The 18,796-nt window shown below is 42.5% G+C and overlaps 3 protein-coding genes across 5 annotated transcripts; 1 reads left to right on the top strand and 2 right to left on the bottom strand.

Moving 5' to 3' along the window:
* LOC133922650 (thiosulfate sulfurtransferase 18-like) lies at positions 1-3,063 on the top strand. 2 transcript variants are annotated; one of them, XM_062368061.1, is made up of 7 exons: positions 1-128; positions 1,397-2,069; positions 2,179-2,262; positions 2,362-2,438; positions 2,535-2,605; positions 2,829-2,882; positions 2,971-3,063. In XM_062368061.1, the coding sequence occupies exons 2-7, from the start codon at positions 2,047-2,049 to the stop codon at positions 3,049-3,051; spliced, it is 390 nt and encodes a 129-aa protein (XP_062224045.1). In that variant the 5' UTR covers positions 1-128; positions 1,397-2,046; the 3' UTR covers positions 3,052-3,063. The 2 variants fall into 2 exon arrangements, with proteins under 2 accessions (XP_062224045.1, XP_062224044.1); XM_062368060.1 differs by lacking the exon at positions 1-128 and having other exon boundaries at positions 1,190-1,718; positions 1,836-2,069.
* A 178-nt stretch (positions 3,064-3,241) lies between these two features.
* On the bottom strand, positions 3,242-11,900 carry LOC133922649 (translation factor GUF1 homolog, chloroplastic). 2 transcript variants are annotated; one of them, XR_009910517.1, is made up of 23 exons: positions 11,577-11,900; positions 11,318-11,494; positions 10,966-11,052; positions 10,663-10,719; positions 10,443-10,508; positions 9,881-9,943; positions 9,699-9,743; positions 9,457-9,557; positions 9,207-9,303; positions 8,823-8,894; positions 8,282-8,436; positions 8,139-8,196; positions 7,406-7,486; positions 7,227-7,313; positions 6,378-6,449; positions 6,125-6,259; positions 5,673-5,746; positions 5,482-5,569; positions 4,878-4,955; positions 4,198-4,273; positions 3,937-3,977; positions 3,550-3,745; positions 3,242-3,431 (listed from the first exon to the last, which is right to left on the bottom strand). XR_009910517.1 is itself a non-coding variant. In XM_062368059.1 (22 exons), the coding sequence occupies exons 1-22, from the start codon at positions 11,778-11,780 to the stop codon at positions 3,650-3,652; spliced, it is 2,010 nt and encodes a 669-aa protein (XP_062224043.1). In that variant the 5' UTR covers positions 11,781-11,899; the 3' UTR covers positions 3,242-3,649. The 2 variants fall into 2 exon arrangements, 1 of the variants encoding a protein (XP_062224043.1); XM_062368059.1 differs by having other exon boundaries at positions 3,242-3,745; positions 11,577-11,899.
* A 4,689-nt stretch (positions 11,901-16,589) lies between these two features.
* On the bottom strand, positions 16,590-17,626 carry LOC133922648 (ethylene-responsive transcription factor 3-like). The gene has a single exon (XM_062368057.1). The coding sequence runs from the start codon at positions 17,511-17,513 to the stop codon at positions 16,932-16,934; it is 582 nt and encodes a 193-aa protein (XP_062224041.1). The 5' UTR covers positions 17,514-17,626; the 3' UTR covers positions 16,590-16,931.
* Between the last annotated feature and the right edge of the window lie 1,170 nt (positions 17,627-18,796).

Genomic DNA, 18,796 nt, shown 5'->3' with positions numbered 1-18,796 from the left:
CTCTTCCCGCGGCACCCCCATCACTCCGCCAGATCGAAGAAGGGCAAGGAGGCGAGGCGCGGCGGCGCCGATGGCGAGCCCCGCTGGGTTGGGTTCGCCTCTTGGCAAAATTTCAGCGCTACTCCCAGGTCAGCAGCCGCGCAGCGCAGTGGCTGAATTCGTTCGTATGCTCTACGACTCTCTCTCATCCCGAAACTTCCGATTATTTTTTCGGCCATGCGGAGCAAGAGCAGCACAGCTCAAGGAACACTCCTCCCCTTAGCATGTCGAGAAACTGAAGCAGGATTAGGATGTGGAAGTACGAATTTTGCACTTCTCCAGTTCTCCTGCATTTCTTGATTGTTCATCTCTCTTGTCCACGCCATCAGGATTTAGTGCAGATGTGAGTGAGTGAACAGGGCTGTGCTCAATCATTCCGTTCTTTCTGTCTGATGCTTGGCAGGTAAAAAGATACAATCTGAGATTCAGTCAAGTGATGCTTTATGTTACTAGCGAAATTTGCACCGCAACCTAGCAATCACTGTGAATTCGACACTAACATACTCCTCCAATATACATACATATGTACACACACACAAGTCATACTTGATATATATATATATATATATATATATATATATATATATATATATATATATATATATATATATAGCATCACCAAAGCCTAGAGCAATCCCTGTAATTTGACGATGAATTATACTCGTGCAAATCATATCAAGTATGACGTATGGGCCTCTCTGATGGCTCGCTAGTTATCTTTGCACACATAGTGTGAGACTGAGTCATTTCCAACTCATGGCCTTAACTAGGTACTTGCTTTGTTTTGTTTACCCCGGCCCACTGTTGGTTGTTCACATGGTTAATCATTACTAGGAGACCTCCAGGGTTTCAGCCTAACTTCGACTTGTAGGATACCATGTTGCATTCATATAAGATGGCATTCTGGGGGGGGGGGGGGGGGGGGAGGGGGAGCGGGGATACCATACTGCACATAAATTTGGCCACAATCTATTTTAAGGTTTAGACAGATTCTCACTGAATGTTAGAAAGGAAAGAAAGAAAGGAAATGAATATAGAGACCGCTTCTCATTGGTGTGTTTTACATGACACAGAAGTTCATTTTCCTGCAATTTGATTGTCACTAAGTAGGATTTCTCAAATGATTTGTTTTTTTTCAAAAAAAACATAGGGGAAAAGGTCGTCACCAAGACAACAAGTAGGTTTTAAAGAAAGCATCTGACGGCCGGTTCAGGTCAACTCAATCCAAGCTGTCTGAATACATGTTGTTGCTGCTGTGTACTCTGTAGGCTGTACACCTTAGTTTTCTTGTTTCATAAAGAAACTACCTTGAGATATAATAGTGATGCAGATGCTAATTATATTCGTTCGTTGTTAGATAAGCAATGATGACACAACACCAAAGGTCAGAGAAGACTTTTGAGAAAGCGATGGGATCAAGTTGTTAGCTAGCATCCATGTATCATGATTCCCTGATCCTGCTGTGCCAATATAAATGAAGGGAGCTTGTTACTTGGTCACAAGCTAGACAAGGCCATGCATCGCTTTACATGACACAGAAGTTCATTTTCCTGCAATTTGATTGTCACCAAGTAGGATTTTTAAATGATCTGTTCTTTTTTCCAAAGAAAGCGTAGGGGAAAAGGTCGTCACCAAGACAGCAAGTAGGTTGTAAAGAAAGTATCTGACGGCCGGTTCAGGTCAACTCAATCCAAGCTGTCTAAATACATGTTGTTGCTGCTGTGTACTCTGTAGGCTGTACTCCTTAGTTTTCTTGTTTCATAAAGAAATTACCTTGAGATATAATAGTAATGCAGATGCCAGGTATACTCGTTTATTGTTAGATCAGTAATGATGAGGCAACATCACAACATCAAAGGTCAGAGAAGACTTTTGAGAAAGCGATGGGATCAAGCTGTTAGCTAGCATCCATGTATCCTGAAGGGAGCCTGTTGCCAATATAAATGAAGGGAGCCTGTTGTTTAGTCACAAGCTAGACAAGGCCATACATCGATCGCCATCATTCCAATGGCGTCTGCTGTGGCAAGCAGGTAAGCGACCTTTCTGGCTGGACGAGGCCATTCATCCACTCGATCTGCAAGAAATTCTGTTGTGATGAAGCAGATGCTTGTAGACTGACAAATCAGTTGCGATTTGCAGCGACAAGCAGCAGGACATCCCGACCGTCGACGCCGACCAAGCGCGCGCCCTCTTGAGCTCCGGCCACAGCTACATCGATGTCAGGTGCGTTGTGACTGAGCACTCAATCGGGCACATGCTATACCGTACTGTATTGTTCTTATTGGAGAGGCCTCCATGAACTGGTGAGGATGAGATCTTCAGGATGCTGGAGGACTTCGACAAGGCGCATGCCCCCGGTGCTCGCAATGTGCCCTACTACCTCTGTGTCACGCCCCAAGGTCAGATTCTTGATCGATCAGCGAACGGAAGAAGATTAGTGACTTGCCTTTCGTTTATCCCTGATTGTTTTACGTGTTCTCTTTGTCGATCGCAAGGGAAGGAGAAGAATCCGCACTTCGTTGAGGAAGTAGCTGCACTCTGTGGCAAGGACGACAGCTTCATTGTGGTATGTTTACTCATGATCCTCCTGCTACCTTCATCAATCATACAGTCAACTGTACTAGCAACTAGCATCACACAAGCATTTCTGATTAGCTGAAGCTGATCTGAAGATAGTAATAGAACAGTGTCTTGCTGCAAATTAATTGGTGCAAGTGTACTATCACCACTGGTCATTTTTATCACCAGTAGTAATTTTTACGTTGCGTGCATCATATTTATTTACGCAGGGTTGCTTCACGGGGAACAGATCCAGGTTCGCGACTGCAGACCTTCTAAACGCGGTAAAATCTGGCCATCTTAAGTGTGGATCTAGTAGGACTAATTCTCATAACCGAGGGTCACACTAGCTACTCTCACTTGGACGTGCAGGGATTCAAGAATGTGAAGAACCTGGAAGGTGGCTACCGCTCCTTTCTCCGGAGTGCAAATCAGCAGCCAGGCCAACAGTAGCAACCATCACCAGTTAATTCAGCTGGCTGGGGAATGGCGATTCCTGCGCCATCGTTAATCGTTATGTTCATAAAGCAGAATAAGTTGAGGATCATTTTGGGCCTGTTCGACAGTTCAATGTGAAATCCTGGCACAATTCCTGTGTTCGAAGGATGTTGAACAAGAAGATATTTGTGATGCAATCAAAAAATGAACCTTCATAAAGTATTGCTATAAAAAATGATGCTTTCTACATATAAATTTGTGGGAATATGTTCAACCGTAGAACATGTCGAAGTGTATCATTACAAGGAATTGGATTGCATAATGACCTTTACCGCAAGAGTTTCATACATGCAGGCAAAATTGTGTAACCACCTGATTTTTTTTGGCTTCATAACCTGACATATATATACGAAGAAAAACTAGTGAATATCAGATTAGCTGTTTACGTTCTGACACTGATCTATAGTTAATTGGTTCCTTTGGTGCGGAGCATGGCAAGTTGAAGGCAATGACCTGTTCTCAGACTCTTGAGTATAATCACGAGTCGCTCCCACAGAGATATTTACATGTTCCTTTACGGACACGAGACTTGGGAAAGGTTACATGAGCCCTTTCATAGCACCTCCTTTTCCAGTTTCAATACAGCCATGAATGCTTCTTGCGGAACATCAACCCTCCCGATTGCTTTCATCCTTTTCTTTCCTTCAGCCTGTTTGCAAATATTAAATGACCATATTATCTGATCAGTAAGGAATGCTGCTGAACAGAGCTACTGGTGTCCACTCTACTCTTTAAGTAGTATTATGTAAAGCTTGAAGCAATTAGTTTTGACCAAGCACAAACAATAAATTGTCTTAAGTTTTTCTTTATCAAACAACAATAGTTAGTAAGAAAGATTACTTGTTTCTTCAGCAACTTCTTTTTCCTCGATATATCACCCCCTGCAGGTCAAAGAAAATAGTGTTCTGAATAAAGTTTTGCAAGTCTGTAAGGCAAGAATGCAGCGATATTTTCTAAATAAGAAGCACCATTATAACAATTGCTAATTAAAAAATTGAGATAAGTGTGCACTTGATGAAAAAAATGTGAGACAAGAATAAGATATCGCATTCCATTAGCTTTGTAATGCTTTCGAAGTGCATGTTATAATGTTCTGCTTACCGTAGCATTTTGATAGGACATCCTTCCTGATGGCCGATAGGGCTTCGCTTGCAATGACCTTTGTGCCAATGCATGCCTGTCAAGGTTTTTATTAGCATCTGATTGCTATGGAAAATAGGCTTGTCAATTGGAGTTTTATCACCCCAGAAAAAGGACTGGTTGCCCCTATTTTCCAACAAGGTGCTTATGTAAACTTTTATAGTGAAGGATGCTTGGTTTAAAGAGCCAAGGCAGGGGTGGTGCCAATCGCTTCTCTAAATTTTGTTATTAAAATGCAAGATCAAAATTGATGATCTATCTTGATATAGCTTGCAAAAAGTAGGTTCAAACATCTTAGGGCAGCCTTGACCACAAATTAAGGCATCTCCATCCCATAGTAGATAGCACACAAAGATGTGCAGATGTGCCACATCGTATTCTCTCATTAAATATCTTTCTACATATATTTTCTCCGACCCTTATCATCTACTATGGAGCCCCATAAAATTATTGAGATTAAAGAAAGACATGTGGCTATCATATACTAATGTGTCCTAAGCACGAGACACAGGCGAGAGCAGTCCATGCTCGTGCTTCCTCCCTTAACGCTGGCATGAAGGTGCTCTTAACTCTCCCATTAGTGCCTGCTCTATCTTGCTATGTATAAAGAAATCTGAGAGAACAAGACAGATAAATCTCACTTGAATAGGGACTCTAAACATTTGCCGAGGTATAAGTTCTTTGAGCTTTTGAGTAAGTGCCCTGCCAATAGAGTATGCCTACAAAGAGATATTCCAAAAATCAGATTGCCTTGAGGAGTTCCATAACAACCAATAAATATAAGTTGTTTTTCTCGAATCAAATTGGCAGGAGAGAACACTCAATTAACGTAATTGCAAAAGAAGAATAGTAGAATAACTGTTGCATTACTGTTGTAGACTTGAAGGTTTAAATAGTTGGACACATGAGAGTACAAAGGAAAGAGTAAGACAATACGGGACCAATCCTAAATTAACACAATTTGTATCCTTAACAATAAGTATGATCACATACTCAGATGCAAGTAGATTTCCAAGATCTATCTATCGTTTGCAGTTTGCCATAAGTACAGAATCAATGGAAATATTTGCTTCCATGGTCAGGGATACATATTTACCATGTCATAACTGAACTGTACCACGATATCTTTATTGATCATTCAAAAAACATATCTTGAATCAGAAATAACAGCATATGTTCACATCAGAGGTATTTCTCAACTGCATAAGTTCTATGTGTAGAAAACAACTAAAGTGTATGTAGCACCTTATCTCTGTGTACAATTGTTGACAGTGCCTCCACAGGATCACCGTTGATCTGTATATCCAACTTTACTAGTTGACTTTCCCTGTACCTGCAGAGAAACGTATCTTGGCTAATCTTTTCACGAAGGACTACATGAGCACTAACAAAAGGCTGCAACTGCAGAAAAGCAAAAGAATAGCAACGATGAGTACCCGACAAGTGAATATTCCATGCTAGCGTATCCTTTGCTTCGTGATTTCAGTTGATCAAAGAAATCTCCAACCATCTGCATAATGGTTACACATTTATCTATAGAGATACCCACTGAGCAACAGGGAAATTTTCTTCAGCTCCTTGGTATACTAGAATTAACGAAATTCAACAAATCAAAGTATGCTTTGCAAAATATATCCTTCTTTAACTATATTTCAGAGAGCCTAAACAACACTGTTGAAAAAACTATAGCATCTGTAATTCTGTATCTGAAATTCCTCCGTGTATTTGTTTTGTATATTTCGCAGATGCATTAAGGAATGCATCTACTTACTTCTAATAATCTTATCTTTCGTTTACTGCAAATAGAACAGTTCCATTTCACAAGATAAAACAGGGTACACAATTATGTAATTTTGTGAAGTAAATTTTGTGAAGTATGATATCACACCTCTGCTAGTGGTAGCTCATAAATAATTTTGGCCCTGCTTTCTGTGATGTAGTTCATTTCCTTGAATTCACCTCTTCTGTCTTGAGCCAGCTCCATTATTGGGCCAATATAATCCTTCGGTGTAAGCATTTCAATCTAAAGCAAAAGAAAAAAAAGGCAGACACCAAAAAGGGCAATCAGACAAAAACTCCCGCAGTTTAGCAAAAGTAATATACTGCAAACGGATGGCGAAAATCATGTATACAGATACAACCTTTACATATGGTTCTTCTATAGACCTCCGTTTCCCAGGTTCCGGAAGCAACGATGGATTTGAACATTCAACCTATATGATATCTATAAGCAAACATGTCTGTACATGCAAATAAAATTGACTTATTTACTAGTCAACCTACATCAGTAAATGTTTTGTTTACTTTATTACTACAAAGTCGAAGTCGGCTATTTTGGTCCGAGTGCAAATTTATGCACACTGGAATGGTTTAGCTCAGCTGCTCACAACATGCACCATTGAACTTTTTAGCAGTAAGAAATAAAAGGGTAAAAACACTGAGAGTAACCGGAAATGGTTTACATGTCATCTTAAATGATTCCTCTTGGTCTCTTGAACTGTACATTTTCCCCCTGACTGTACCAGTGATGTATTTATGTGCTTTAGTAGACGACAGAGCTTTTTCTGTACTCGTTTTGTGCAAGCACAAAATTAGGAACTTCTGTACAGCACCACTATTTCATTAGTTGTGCAAGTAAAAATTGCATATGGCTTCCATAAACTCATGTTTGATAATGAAGTGCTTAAAACATATTTCTTTAGTGCGATTATAGAATGATCTTTAACAAGGATTCAAGATAGAAATACGCAATATGTCAAAGTTTGTGAGGTTATATTCTGGTTAACAGGCTTAACACAAATTGTGGATAGTTCTTTGAAAAAATACTGATTGTGGATAGTTCTTTGAAAAAATATATTGATTGTGGATAGAAGTTCTTGCACCACCAACAGATACTGATTTAAACAATGGGAGTTATAGAAGTTCCATACAACTATTAAGCAATATGGATCCCAGGAAAAGACAAGAGTTCAGGGTCATAAAGAACTTACAGTTTCACCATTGGCACAATTCACAAGGTAAACCACACTCGGTGCAGTAATTATTAGGTTCAAGTTGTACTCCCTCTCAAGCCTTTCCTAAAAATAGAGAAAATTATATTGTAGAAATTTCAAGTCATAGTGGTTTTAATATGAGCTGAACTGCCATGGACCAAGTAGAGAGTAAGAACCTGAACAATTTCCATATGAAGAAGGCCAAGGAACCCACATCTGAAGCCGAACCCCATGGCACTAGAAGATTCTGGTTCAAACTGCATCAATAATATAGACTTAGAAAAAAATTATGTATTATACAAAATACTAATCAAGAATCAATATTACAGAAACCAATTGCGAACAAATGCATTGTGTTTTTAAAAAATCATTAAATACATTTAGTCATTCAGAGATTGTAGTCAGGCCCTTAATGACATCTCTTTTACTCCATACTTGATTTTTGTAAAATGAGATGAAATTCAAACACATTTCTTAGAAATTCAAACGCCTTAATACAAGAATTTGCAAGGCAGGAAACACTGAAATGATCAAATCCAGGTTATCCTATTACTGTATTTACATTTAGTTAGATATACTGATCTCGTGTGTCATTCAGCTACTGTGTGAACTGAAGATACTTAGTTACATTAATTGTCAATGCAATCCATTTGGGCTTGCTATAGGGCATAAATTTAAGAGCTTGTGTTAATGCAACTACGTATATAATACTCTTGGCACATTTGCATCTGCATTTCACTTTACGGACTATATCAGATCAATTTATGTTTGAAGATTAATAATATCCAATTTGGGTAAAGTAAACAAAATCCGTACTAAACTTCCATTACTAGAAACAAAACAAAAATAGCTTGACAATAATTCATGCCAATCTGATGATTACATGGTTAGGTAGGACATGAAACTCACCTTTAGGGCAGCATCATTTAGCTGAAGTTTTTCCAACGCTTCCCGCAACTCCTCAAACCTATTGACAACTCCAATGCTTAATAAGATAAATTATGCCTTGGCAGAAAATAACGAAAAATCAATATAAGGGGAAAATACAGTACTGGTCTGCATCTATAGGAAACAAGCCGCAGAAAACCATTGGAGTAGCTTGTGAATATCCTGGTAAAGCACAATCTGCTTTCTTTGAATAATGAGTAATTGTATCGCCAACCCTGGCATCTGCCACTGATCTTATAGAAGCAGAGAGATAACCGACCTGTCATGGAGTGGTCAACTGGTCAAGATATAAAGAGACTTTGTCTCAACTGAATGCACGGTGAAGATTGAACAAAAACAACTGAACAGACCCTATGTTTAGAGTCGCAAAGACTGCTGATGATTCTATCCATTTAAAAGTTTAAAGTCTTGGTTTAATTGTTACAGACGTAATGGTTAATTTTCTAATCTGGCATGGTAACTACATGGTAGATTTACTTTTATTGTTGAGGAATGCACAGATTCATTTCACAGCTAACTATAGTTGAAACTAATAGTATAATACACAGTAACAATATCCTTCACAAAAAAGAAAATACACAGTTGAAAAACAAATATAATCTTCAATTAGTTGATTAATGGAAAACATTGCAACACCAAAGTTACCTCGCCAGCATAGAGTTCGTCTACTTGCATCTGATTGGGGGATAGTACACCAATTTCATCAGCAGCATATTCCTGTTTATTTTGACAATAAGCTCAGCATGGCATTCTACCTACTGCGTAGACAAGGATGATGGAGAAGATGGGGTTGAATTGGTTTCTGGGAAAATTGATTTTGATGACATTATAATTGAGAAATACCTAAATGAAGTGGTAAAAGACAAATGCTGCCCTTTTGGTATGGTATACTAAATAACTAGGGCGGGAACTTTAGATGGTATTTTACTAGTGGTACTTTTACAGTGCAACAGAAATATTTTTCCCAAGAAAAACTATTGCACTAATAGCAAACACGGTAGTTTCCCGGCGACATATGTTTTTAATTACCTTTCTACTGGCCATAAAACATATCTTGTCCCCTTTCTTTATGCTGCCGTCAACAACACGGAAGTACACAATTACGCCTCTGTATGGATCATAATAGCTGCAACCACAAAGACAAACATGAAACAAGAGTTCAGAAACATGCAGAAAATTATCAAGATATAGTACTGTTGTGATGTTGTCCATTTGCACATTCTAGAACTTGAATCATTCATTAAGCCAATTCTAAGGACCCAGAGTTCTTAAAGGGAACCTGTCAAATATAAGAGCTCTGAGAGGATTTTTAGCAGTATCCTTTGGTGGGGGGATTTTGGTCACGAGGGCATCTAGTATCTCGGTGATGCCTATGCCCTCCTACAAAAAAGAACACCAAAAAAGAAGTTATAAGTCTATGACAACTATATCTGTTCATAAAGGGGGAAATGATATGTTCTATGTGCAGCTGGTACATATATAACTCTAAGCAAAAAGAAAAAAAAAGGTAATAAAACTAACCTTTGCTGAACACCGAATTGCATCACTGCAATCTAATCCAATTATCTGGGAACAAGAAAGACAAAGGATGAATTTGTAGTTGTAAGAAAAAATGGGAGTAACTTCGAGTGGCGAATGGAAGGAGCTGTTTTCTACAGGATTTAGATAACAAGTCTATGATAGGGTTGTTGCTTTCAAAATACCTCTTCAATCTCCGCTGCGACGCGATCAGGTTCAGCACCAGGAAGATCTATTTTGTTTAGAACCTAAATTAGAATACAAAGTCACTGTTAAATAGAGAAAATATGAGAATATATAATTGGATGTCACATAAAATTGTTTGTTTTGGCATTTCAATTTAATAAGGACAATGAGACAGTTAAAAGGCTTGAACTTGTTCATCAACATGGAGTAAAATGAAGCAAGTCCTTATCCATGTAACAGACTAATTTTTGATGTCGTCCGAATGGAAGGGGAAATTCATACAGTATAGTAGCTCTCATTCTTACTAAAATTTGCATCCAAGCCTAATAAGGCAAAAGAACGACAACAACAAGGCCTTTTAGCCTAAAGCAAGTTAGGGTAGGCTAGAGATGAAACCCACAATAATAAGGCAAAAGAGCAACATCGAAAAGAAAAAGTAGCATCTCAAAGGATTGGGCAAAATCCAATGTATATGGTTTTGTTAACATGAAAGGTAAAAAATTGTAAACTTAGAAAATATGAAGCTCATTTTGTGCCTGTGAACTGAAAGTTAGAACTGACCAGTATGATTTCAAGGTTGTTTTCCAGTGCAAGATACACATTAGCTAACGTCTGAGCTTCGACACCCTGCATTATCACATCAGATATCTTTCACTTTGCGGCAGATGTGGACTGGAAGCCAGTCAAATCATTGGCTAGCTTCTGTGCATTGGCAGACAGAAAGCAAATATCTTCAAATACATAGCTATTGAAACTTATAGGAAGGAAATATATATTGCACCTGAGAAGCATCAACTACCAGAAGTGCACCCTCACAAGCAGCAAGAGAACGGGAAACCTAGCATCCAGGACACTCCAAACATGTTTCAATCAAATCCCATTCATGAAAAATGGTAGGATCAAATTTACCATTGTACCATCTCAGACACTCTAAAAGGACTTATAAATTCAGAGTCGTCAAATTTTTCAAGTAAAGTGGCAATTTTTCTTGGAAGAAATTATCCCTGCTGCCCGACAGCAGGATAACGTCCCCTTAATGAAGTTCTATATGTATGAGAGAAGTATGAACATAGTGAGTCTGTACCTCATATGAGAAATCGACATGGCCTGGTGTATCAATCAAATTCAGGCAGTAAGGTTCTTTATTCATGACGTAGCGCATCCGAGCTGCCTAAAAAACAACTTATTAGAACAAAAGTAGACTTATCAAACACCTAATATGAAGAATATACTAGGAAATCTCAGTCCAGTAGGAGTTATGTACAAGCAAATGACATCCCAAACTAACAAAAATACAAGAACATTATATGCATAAAGAAACTAATTTCAAGAGTTTTTGCCTCCTTTCTCAATACATTTACACCAATCAAGGTATATAGGCTATAGCTAAATGCTCATAATTAACTAGTTACAGCTTACAACTTTGTTTATCGTACCTGCAATTTGATGGTGATCCCTCTCTCCCTTTCCAGGTCCATGTTATCCAGGAACTGCTGCTTCATCTCCCTCTTCTGCACCGTGCCTGTCAACTCCAGAAGTTTATCCGCCAGCGTGGACTTGCCGTGGTCGATGTGCGCGATGATGCAGAAGTTCCTGATGTTCGAAATGGGGACCTAGCAGACGAAAACACAGCGCGAATTAACCACACAAAAAATGGCAGTAGCGAGCAGAAATGAAGACAAAACTGGCAGCTACCTTCCGGAGGCGGTCCTGGCCGGCATCGGTGGTGGAGGCTGCGGCGGGGACGGGCGCGGCGAGGCAGAGGACGCGGCCGCGGGAGGTGGCGGAGCGAGCGAGCCGGCGAGAGGGGGCTGTTCGCCGGCGACCTGGCACGGGCCGCGACGGCCGCGGCGCGAGGACGGCGAGGCGGGAGACGGTGGCGGCAGTGGCTGTGGCCATTAGAGGTGGAGGAGCGTTGGAGCCTACGGGCCGCAAGGTTTGTGTGCCTCGCCGCACTCTATCCACAGGCGCACGCTGCGGGGGCGCTTCGACTCACTCCACTAGCCAACCGTTGCCTCGGACCGAAGCCGCGAAGCGAAGCAGAACTGGGTCTGACCCGAGTCGCGGGAGGCAGAGGGACCAGACCATCCACCGTATTGGTTCCCGCCGGCCGAAAACGCCGCTTCAACCGCGGCCGCGCCTCTCTTCCTTCTCTCGCGCGCAGACGCCCTCGTCGGCCGGACGCCTCCGCCGTGGAGTGGAGATCGGATCATCCATTGGGACTCGTGTTGGCTTCTTCCTGGGATCGTGGGTGAGCGGAAGCCCTGGCGCGCTTGGCCGTGTTGCTCTCTTTCGGGATGGATCTTTCGTCATCGCCAAGGCAGAGGTGACGGCGGCGAGGCACACCATCGCCCAAGGGCAACGAAGATGATTTGCCGCTGCCACGGCCCACGGAGGAGGCATGCTCTTCACGATCCGGAGGAGCACAGAGACATCTATCCTCCGCCGCGGACACGGCATGATTCAAAGGAAGCGAGGAGAGCCGGATTACTGACACGGGACAAATTCCAAGCGGATTAATCGAATAGCCTGTACATGCACTTGCACTAAACGGAGTGACCGCTTATCCGGGGAGGGATCTCGCTGGGAATTATGAGGCCGTCGGCGCCGCCGGCGAGCCGCACGATCTGGAGTGCACGCCATGGTTGATCCTTAGCCGACGTCGCTCGAGCGACTCGTCTGAGTTCGGTGGAGTACGTGAAGGGTAGTTTAGGAACTCCATGTGCCCAAAAAAATAAAAGAAAAAGGAAATAGAGAAAGAAGGGAAGTGTGTCATGGAACGAAACAATTCTAATAATGTGAGGACCTCGCCTCTCAAGAGTTGGGGGAATTTTTTTTAGCAAAACAATTTTAGGGGAATCTTAAAATCCAAGTAACTTATAGGTTTTTTTTTTTGCATTTTCCCCTATACGCATATGGATGTCTTGTGCCGTGTGACATTTGATTGAGTTGTTTGAGTCGCGACTAGACAGGGGAGGAGCACGGGGCAGGGCAGATCACAGATCAGATCGAAATGCTTATGGTTTGTCGCATTGTTTTTCCCCCAAAAGGGTGCAAAGCTGAAAGCTCGCTGCCATTTTGGCCTTGCGACCACTAGAAACTGACAGTACACTAGTACGTGGTGCAGTAGCACCGGGAATGGCCTTCTGTACGAGAGAGTTTGAATGCTTTGATGGGTGAGCAGGAGCAGGAACACGAACAGTCTGATAATGACGAATTCCGATCACAACTCAAAAGTGTGGCGTCTGTCACGGGTCCAATCGATTCGAACCGTCCGAGATCTGTTTGATCCGATCGCTGGCGTTGCCTTCGAGTGCACAGGCTACTGCACTCTGACAGCCATGGCTACCATCTTGCGATCGCTGGCGTTGCCTTCGAGTGCACAGGCTACTGCACTCTGACAGCCATGGCTACCATCTTGCCGATCGCAATCCCGGCCTGTCCGTCGCTCCAAGCTGAAAAAGAAGTTCAGGTGGGGCCCGCCAAGACTGATGAAAACTTCCTTTCGGGCTTGGAGCTTTGGACTGACTGAAACTTTGGGGGTACCAAAACTGCTGCTCACATGTTCAAACGTCTGTTAACATGCCATGGTGACCTGTGTCTGGGAGCAGCACATGTACCAAATCGGACGGCTATACAAGTAGTAGCATACTCCAGCTGCACGCATAGGTCAGCCCGAACTGAGAACGGGCTGATAGCCCAGTGGTGCGAGCGTTGGTGTTAGCTCCCACCCACCTGCGTTGGATCCGGAACCGGGGTTTGCTCTTAATAATAATCTTTTGACAGCCCCAAACGTACGTGGATCACAATAGGACGCACCATGTGTCTATCGTTTGTGAAGTCTAAAATTAGACACATCGTTTGTGAAGTTTAAAATTGTATGTGATATATGTTGTAGATAGTATACGTTTTAAGATGTGTATTGTTAGAATTATCGAGCGCGGTATAATTTTAATAAATCTCAAACACCTATATTATAAAGAGACGGTCCATGATAAAATCTACCTTCTATCAGCACCATATTATTAATAGAGATGAATATGTGAGATTTTTCACCCTCTATATACACACACACAAGGACTCCTACCTTATTAGAGTGAGAAGACAAACTACTAATAAGAGTATACTCAATTTGAGAACGCTCTTATTAAGTGAGTTTCTATAAGAATTAGTTTTTTTTATCTCTTCCTCTCGTTGTTGTACTGTATTGTAGTCTACTCTATCCCGCCATCGACTTGCACCGGTAACCAAGAGAACAATTCCTCAAAATCCTCACTCTTAAGATCTTGCACCGGGAGATGGCGAATAAGATTTTTGGAAGTACTATGCGTGACTGCTTAAGTTCTTTACCACGACTCGTCTTTCTGGTCGCTTGGGCGTCACTCGTTGTCATTGTCAACAAATCTAGCACGTTGTCTTCATGATCAATCGTGTTGTCAACACGGTGCAACCTACATCCTCAGCAATCTTCACAGCGTAGAATCGGTACGTAAAAACTATGTCACTCGTACTTTATTTTCTGTGATCCCTAATTTCAAGTATAATATATCTAGACAGATTTAATGATGTAATGCTATCATACACATATCTAAATTATACTCTGATGATATGAATATGTTAATTTATCAGTTTATGTTCATGAATTATTTATAGATTAAATAAAATCTAAAAGTGCCTTATTTTTCTAACAATCCGAAAATCTTATTGTAGGTACTATGATTTATCAAGGGCTGAATTTGTCTATGCACTGAGGCCAAATAAGTGTTCTAGTGTGCGCTTTAAGAGATGGCAAATCAAGGTCACTCTTGACTAATGGTTATGAATGTCTATTGGGCTGACTAATGGCAAGCCGAAAGGAACCCTTACTGCTGAGCAAGAAAAGGTGTTCACAGATGCCAATACACTCTTTGTATGATGCATTCTTAGCGTTCTTGGTTACCGTCTTTGTGATGTGTGCATGCACATATAAAACGTGAAGGAGCTGTGGTATACACTGAATGCTAAACTCAATACATCAGATGCAAGAAATGAATTGTATATCATGAAGCATTATCATGACTACAAGATAGTTGAAAACCACTCTGTAGTCGAGCAGGCTCATGAGGTTCAGTGCATCGTGAAGGAATTCGAACTCCTCAAGATCAATGTACCCGATAAAATTGTGGCTTGAGGCATCATTACCAAGTTACCTTATTCGTGAAAAAAAGTATAACACTACTCTAAAGCACAAGAGACAAGAGATTACTGTTAAGAGTTTGATTACGTCTCTTAATATTGAGACGAAAGCTCAAGCTAAGGATGCAAAAGGAGGTGAGAGACAGACTAGCGCCAATATGATGCAAAAGCTCTTCCACAATAAGAACCAAGTGAAAGATAATAAGCTAAACAAAACTATCACCTTCAAGAAGAAGGAGATGAACACAACAAACTATATTACTATGTGTGCAGTGAGATTAGGAACTTCGACGAGGATTATCCAGACCGTAAGGAAAGAAAGGTTCCACAAAAGTAGAACTCAAAGACTGCCAATATATGACCATTGACGAAGCTGAAAACAAAGCTGCAGGGTATGATAATATGTAAGGACCTCTACCTCATTGAAGTGAAAAGATAGATTACTAATAAGAGTATCTCTCAATTTGTGAACACTCTTATTACGTGAGTCTATATAAAAATTAAGATGTTTTGCCTTGTTCTCTCGCTGTTACGTTGCCACTGTAGTCAACACCATCCCGGCATCGGCGTGCACCGGCAAACGGGAGAGTAGGTCTCCGAAACTCTTGCTCTTGAAATTTTGCACCGGAAGAGGGCGAATAAGGTTTTTAGAAAGTACTCCGCGTTACTGCTCAAGTTCTTCATTACAACTCGTCTTCCTAATCACTTTGGTGCCACACGCTGTCATCGTCAACAGATCTGGCACGTCATCAACATGATCGATCATGCTATCAACACGATGCAACCTACATCCCTAGCAATTTTTACAGCGCATGATCAATATGTAAAAATTATGGCACTCGTACTTTATTTTTTTAATCTATAATTTCGAGTATAGTAAATCTAAGCAAATATAATACTATCATACACATATTTAAATTATACTCTGATGATATAACCATATTAATTTATCAATTTATGCTCATAAATTATTTATAAATTAAATTAAATCTAAATATATCTTATTTTTTAACATGTATATAGACGTGCGTGTGGAAGATGTGATATACGTTTAGATACTACAGCCACTGTTGAGCCTTAAAAAAAAGGTTCAGTCTGAACTTGTGAATCAGCAGCGGAAGCAACGGGCAACAGAACATTGCAGTTTGCATAGGTTCAGCCTAAACTTGTGAATTTGTGATTGTCCCTGATTTTTAACTAATAATGAGCCTTAAACTCCTGATGTTCATGACTCGCCTTTAGCTTGTGACGTAGTGCCGATGATGAAGCTTCTAAGCACCGTTGCAGATCCCAGTATTGCTGCAGCATGCAACTCCTGATGTGAATGGTTTCTGGCTATGCTACACAATGCTGCAATGGAGAACAACAAAATCAACTGTTTTCAGCTGGTCTTCAACTGAAGATGATACATGGATACTCTGTCAGTACAGAATTAGGGATAAAATTATGGCAAATTATAGTGGCAGTGTTTCACTTCAACTTTTGCTCAAAAACAACATACCAGCAACAGCTAGGAACTACCAACTACAGCGATTCAGCAGAACAAGGTATCTGTAAATTTCTCTTCCTTCCATTGCTTTCTGAATTACAGCAAGAAAGCCGAGGATACATACATCATACAATAGAGATACACAAGATTGTGGGAACAGATTTTCCTCCACGGATTACATGATAAGTTATCCACATTATCACATAGTATTACTGAATCTTGAGTGGTAAAAGAGACCCAAAAAAGGGGGATAATTTTATCAATTTCCATCGATATAACTTGGCAGCAAGCATTGCACCACAGGATTCAGCCCGAGAACATGAAGCGAGCGCAATCCGGTACCAGATGGGCAGCGCTCGCTGTAGGTTGTGGTTGGTTCGCGGAGGCTAGAGGCGGAGCAGCGTGTCACAGTGCCAGTCCATCTCGTCGGCCGCCTCCGCGGCCGGGTCCGGCAGGTTCAGATCGAACGGCAGCTGCGAGCAGCGCGGCGGCGCGGCGGCCTCATCGCCGGCGCCCGACGCGCCGTCCTCGCACAGAACGGATGAGGAAGAGCCGCAGTAGCTGCGGCTGTCCTCCTCGGCGGTCGGGGCGGCCCGGATGAGCCCAGCCGTGGCGGCGGCAGGGCCCGGTGCACCGCCGCCGCTCCAGGACTCCACGGTACTGCTGTGGCTAGAGGTCGCCGCCGCCGCTGCAGCCGCGTGAGGCAAAACAGGTGACGGCGCTGCCACCGGCCGGGCGGAGGCAGAGGAGGGGAAGTTGGTCCGCGCGGCGGCGCCGCGGAGGGACCTGGCGGCGGCGTCGTAGGCGCGCGCGGCGGCCTCGCCGGAGTCGAAGGTGCCGAGCCAGATCGGGGTCTTCCTGGCCGGGTCCCGGATCTCGGCCGCGTACCGCCCCGACGGCCGGCGCCTCACCCCGCGGTACTTCACCTCAGCCCCCTCCGGCGCTGGCGGCGGCCTCGCCCGCCTCATCCTTCCCTCCACGCGCGCAGCTCCTCCTCTCCTCTCTCCCCTCTGCTTTGTCCTCCTCGGCGACTCCGCGTTTGGCTTGCGTCGACTAGCCTTTCCTTTCCTTTCCTTTCCTCCCGCGCCCGCCGGCCCGCGCCTGTTTGGTCGGCACGGCCTGCCTGAGCCTGACGCGGCGGGCCCGCCACGACCCGGGCGCCGCGTCCGTTTGTTGGTTGATCTCCCCCCGACCGCGTCCCCACCTCCACGTCCCGGGGTCGGTCTCGGTCGGTCGGCTGCCTCGGCTCGTCATCACCGCATTGCGTGGCGTTGATGCGTTCTCCTCTCCCGCTCCCGCCCCCGCCCCGTGCTGTGGTGCGGTGTGGCTGGGCGGATTCCTGTGATTCCACGGTGCCGCCGAACGTGTGTGGTGCGGTGGTGCCACTGATGCGCGCCGGCATATTCGTAGCGGCGCTGGTTGTGTGGTTCGTGCCGTCCAGGGACGTGGAAAGGATATGGGGAAAACAAACGTTCGCTCTCTGATCCAGTGTCGTTAGAGTGCGTCATTAGTGTGTTAAATGGGTAAGATTGGGAAGGAAACACGATTTACTTAAGGATACCTACCGGAACTCATGAATTTTACTATAAACTTATGGTTCATTTACAATTTCTTAAAAAAATTATGTGTTCTGGATAAGACTAAAGACTTATTTGGTTGCACTGATATTTTTAGCTTTTAGACTGAAAAACTAATTTTTCCTATTAACTTTTGTAATAAATTTTTAACTTCTCATTACATAAAAATAAAAAGTTCTTTTCACCATACTTTTCAGCCTTTATTTAATGCCCAAAAGACCCGGCTTTGCGATTAAAAAAGGAGGTCCTACGTCGCTGGTACGCCCATCTCCGTGTGCACACAGCCAGCCAAAGTCCATACCAGGTCCAAACGAGTTGCTCAGCACTCTAAGATCATCCCTAAATATGTTCTCTTCATTTCGTTTCCTTTTTATTCTCTTCTTCGTTCATATTTCCTTTATTTTTTTCTCATCTTTAACAGCTTTCCTTCGAGAATAATCGTGAAGTAAAATGAGAAAAAATACTATTTTGAAGGGAATGACCTTGAGAATCCCATCGTAAAGGTAACCGTGAAAGGAAACCGTTAGAACACTGAAAGTAACGAAAATTCATTCACGAAAGGATTTTGATCCTCGAAAGGAAGTCGTTAGGGCTAGTCTAATGGGAAGCGCGGCTAACTGAAATGCCACAGAGCAGCGGTGCGGTGCTGGTGCATAATGCATCGTGTGCCGCCC

Source organism: Phragmites australis, chromosome 6 (genome assembly GCF_958298935.1).
Source record: "Phragmites australis chromosome 6, lpPhrAust1.1, whole genome shotgun sequence".
Classification (NCBI taxonomy): Eukaryota; Viridiplantae; Streptophyta; class Magnoliopsida; order Poales; family Poaceae; genus Phragmites; species Phragmites australis.
Note: the sequence above shows the minus strand (reverse complement) of the source record. Positions and strands in the feature narration are given on the sequence as shown.

Coding starts and splice junctions, on each gene's coding strand:
- LOC133922649 (XM_062368059.1), bottom strand. CDS start 11,780: ATGGCCACAGCCACTGCCGCCACCGTCTCCCGCCTCGCCGTCCTCGCG. Junction 9,944..10,442: donor ACAACCTTGAAATCATACTG/GTCAGTTCTAAC, acceptor ATTCTAATTTAG/GTTCTAAACAAAATAGATCT. Junction 7,487..8,138: donor TAAATGATGCTGCCCTAAAG/GTGAGTTTCATG, acceptor TTATTGATGCAG/TTTGAACCAGAATCTTCTAG.
- LOC133922650 (XM_062368061.1), top strand. CDS start 2,047: ATGGCGTCTGCTGTGGCAAGCAG. Junction 2,606..2,828: donor AGGACGACAGCTTCATTGTG/GTATGTTTACTC, acceptor TTATTTACGCAG/GGTTGCTTCACGGGGAACAG. Junction 2,883..2,970: donor CTGCAGACCTTCTAAACGCG/GTAAAATCTGGC, acceptor TTGGACGTGCAG/GGATTCAAGAATGTGAAGAA.
- LOC133922648 (XM_062368057.1), bottom strand. CDS start 17,513: ATGAGGCGGGCGAGGCCGCCGCCAGCGCCGGAGGGGGCTGAGGTGAAG.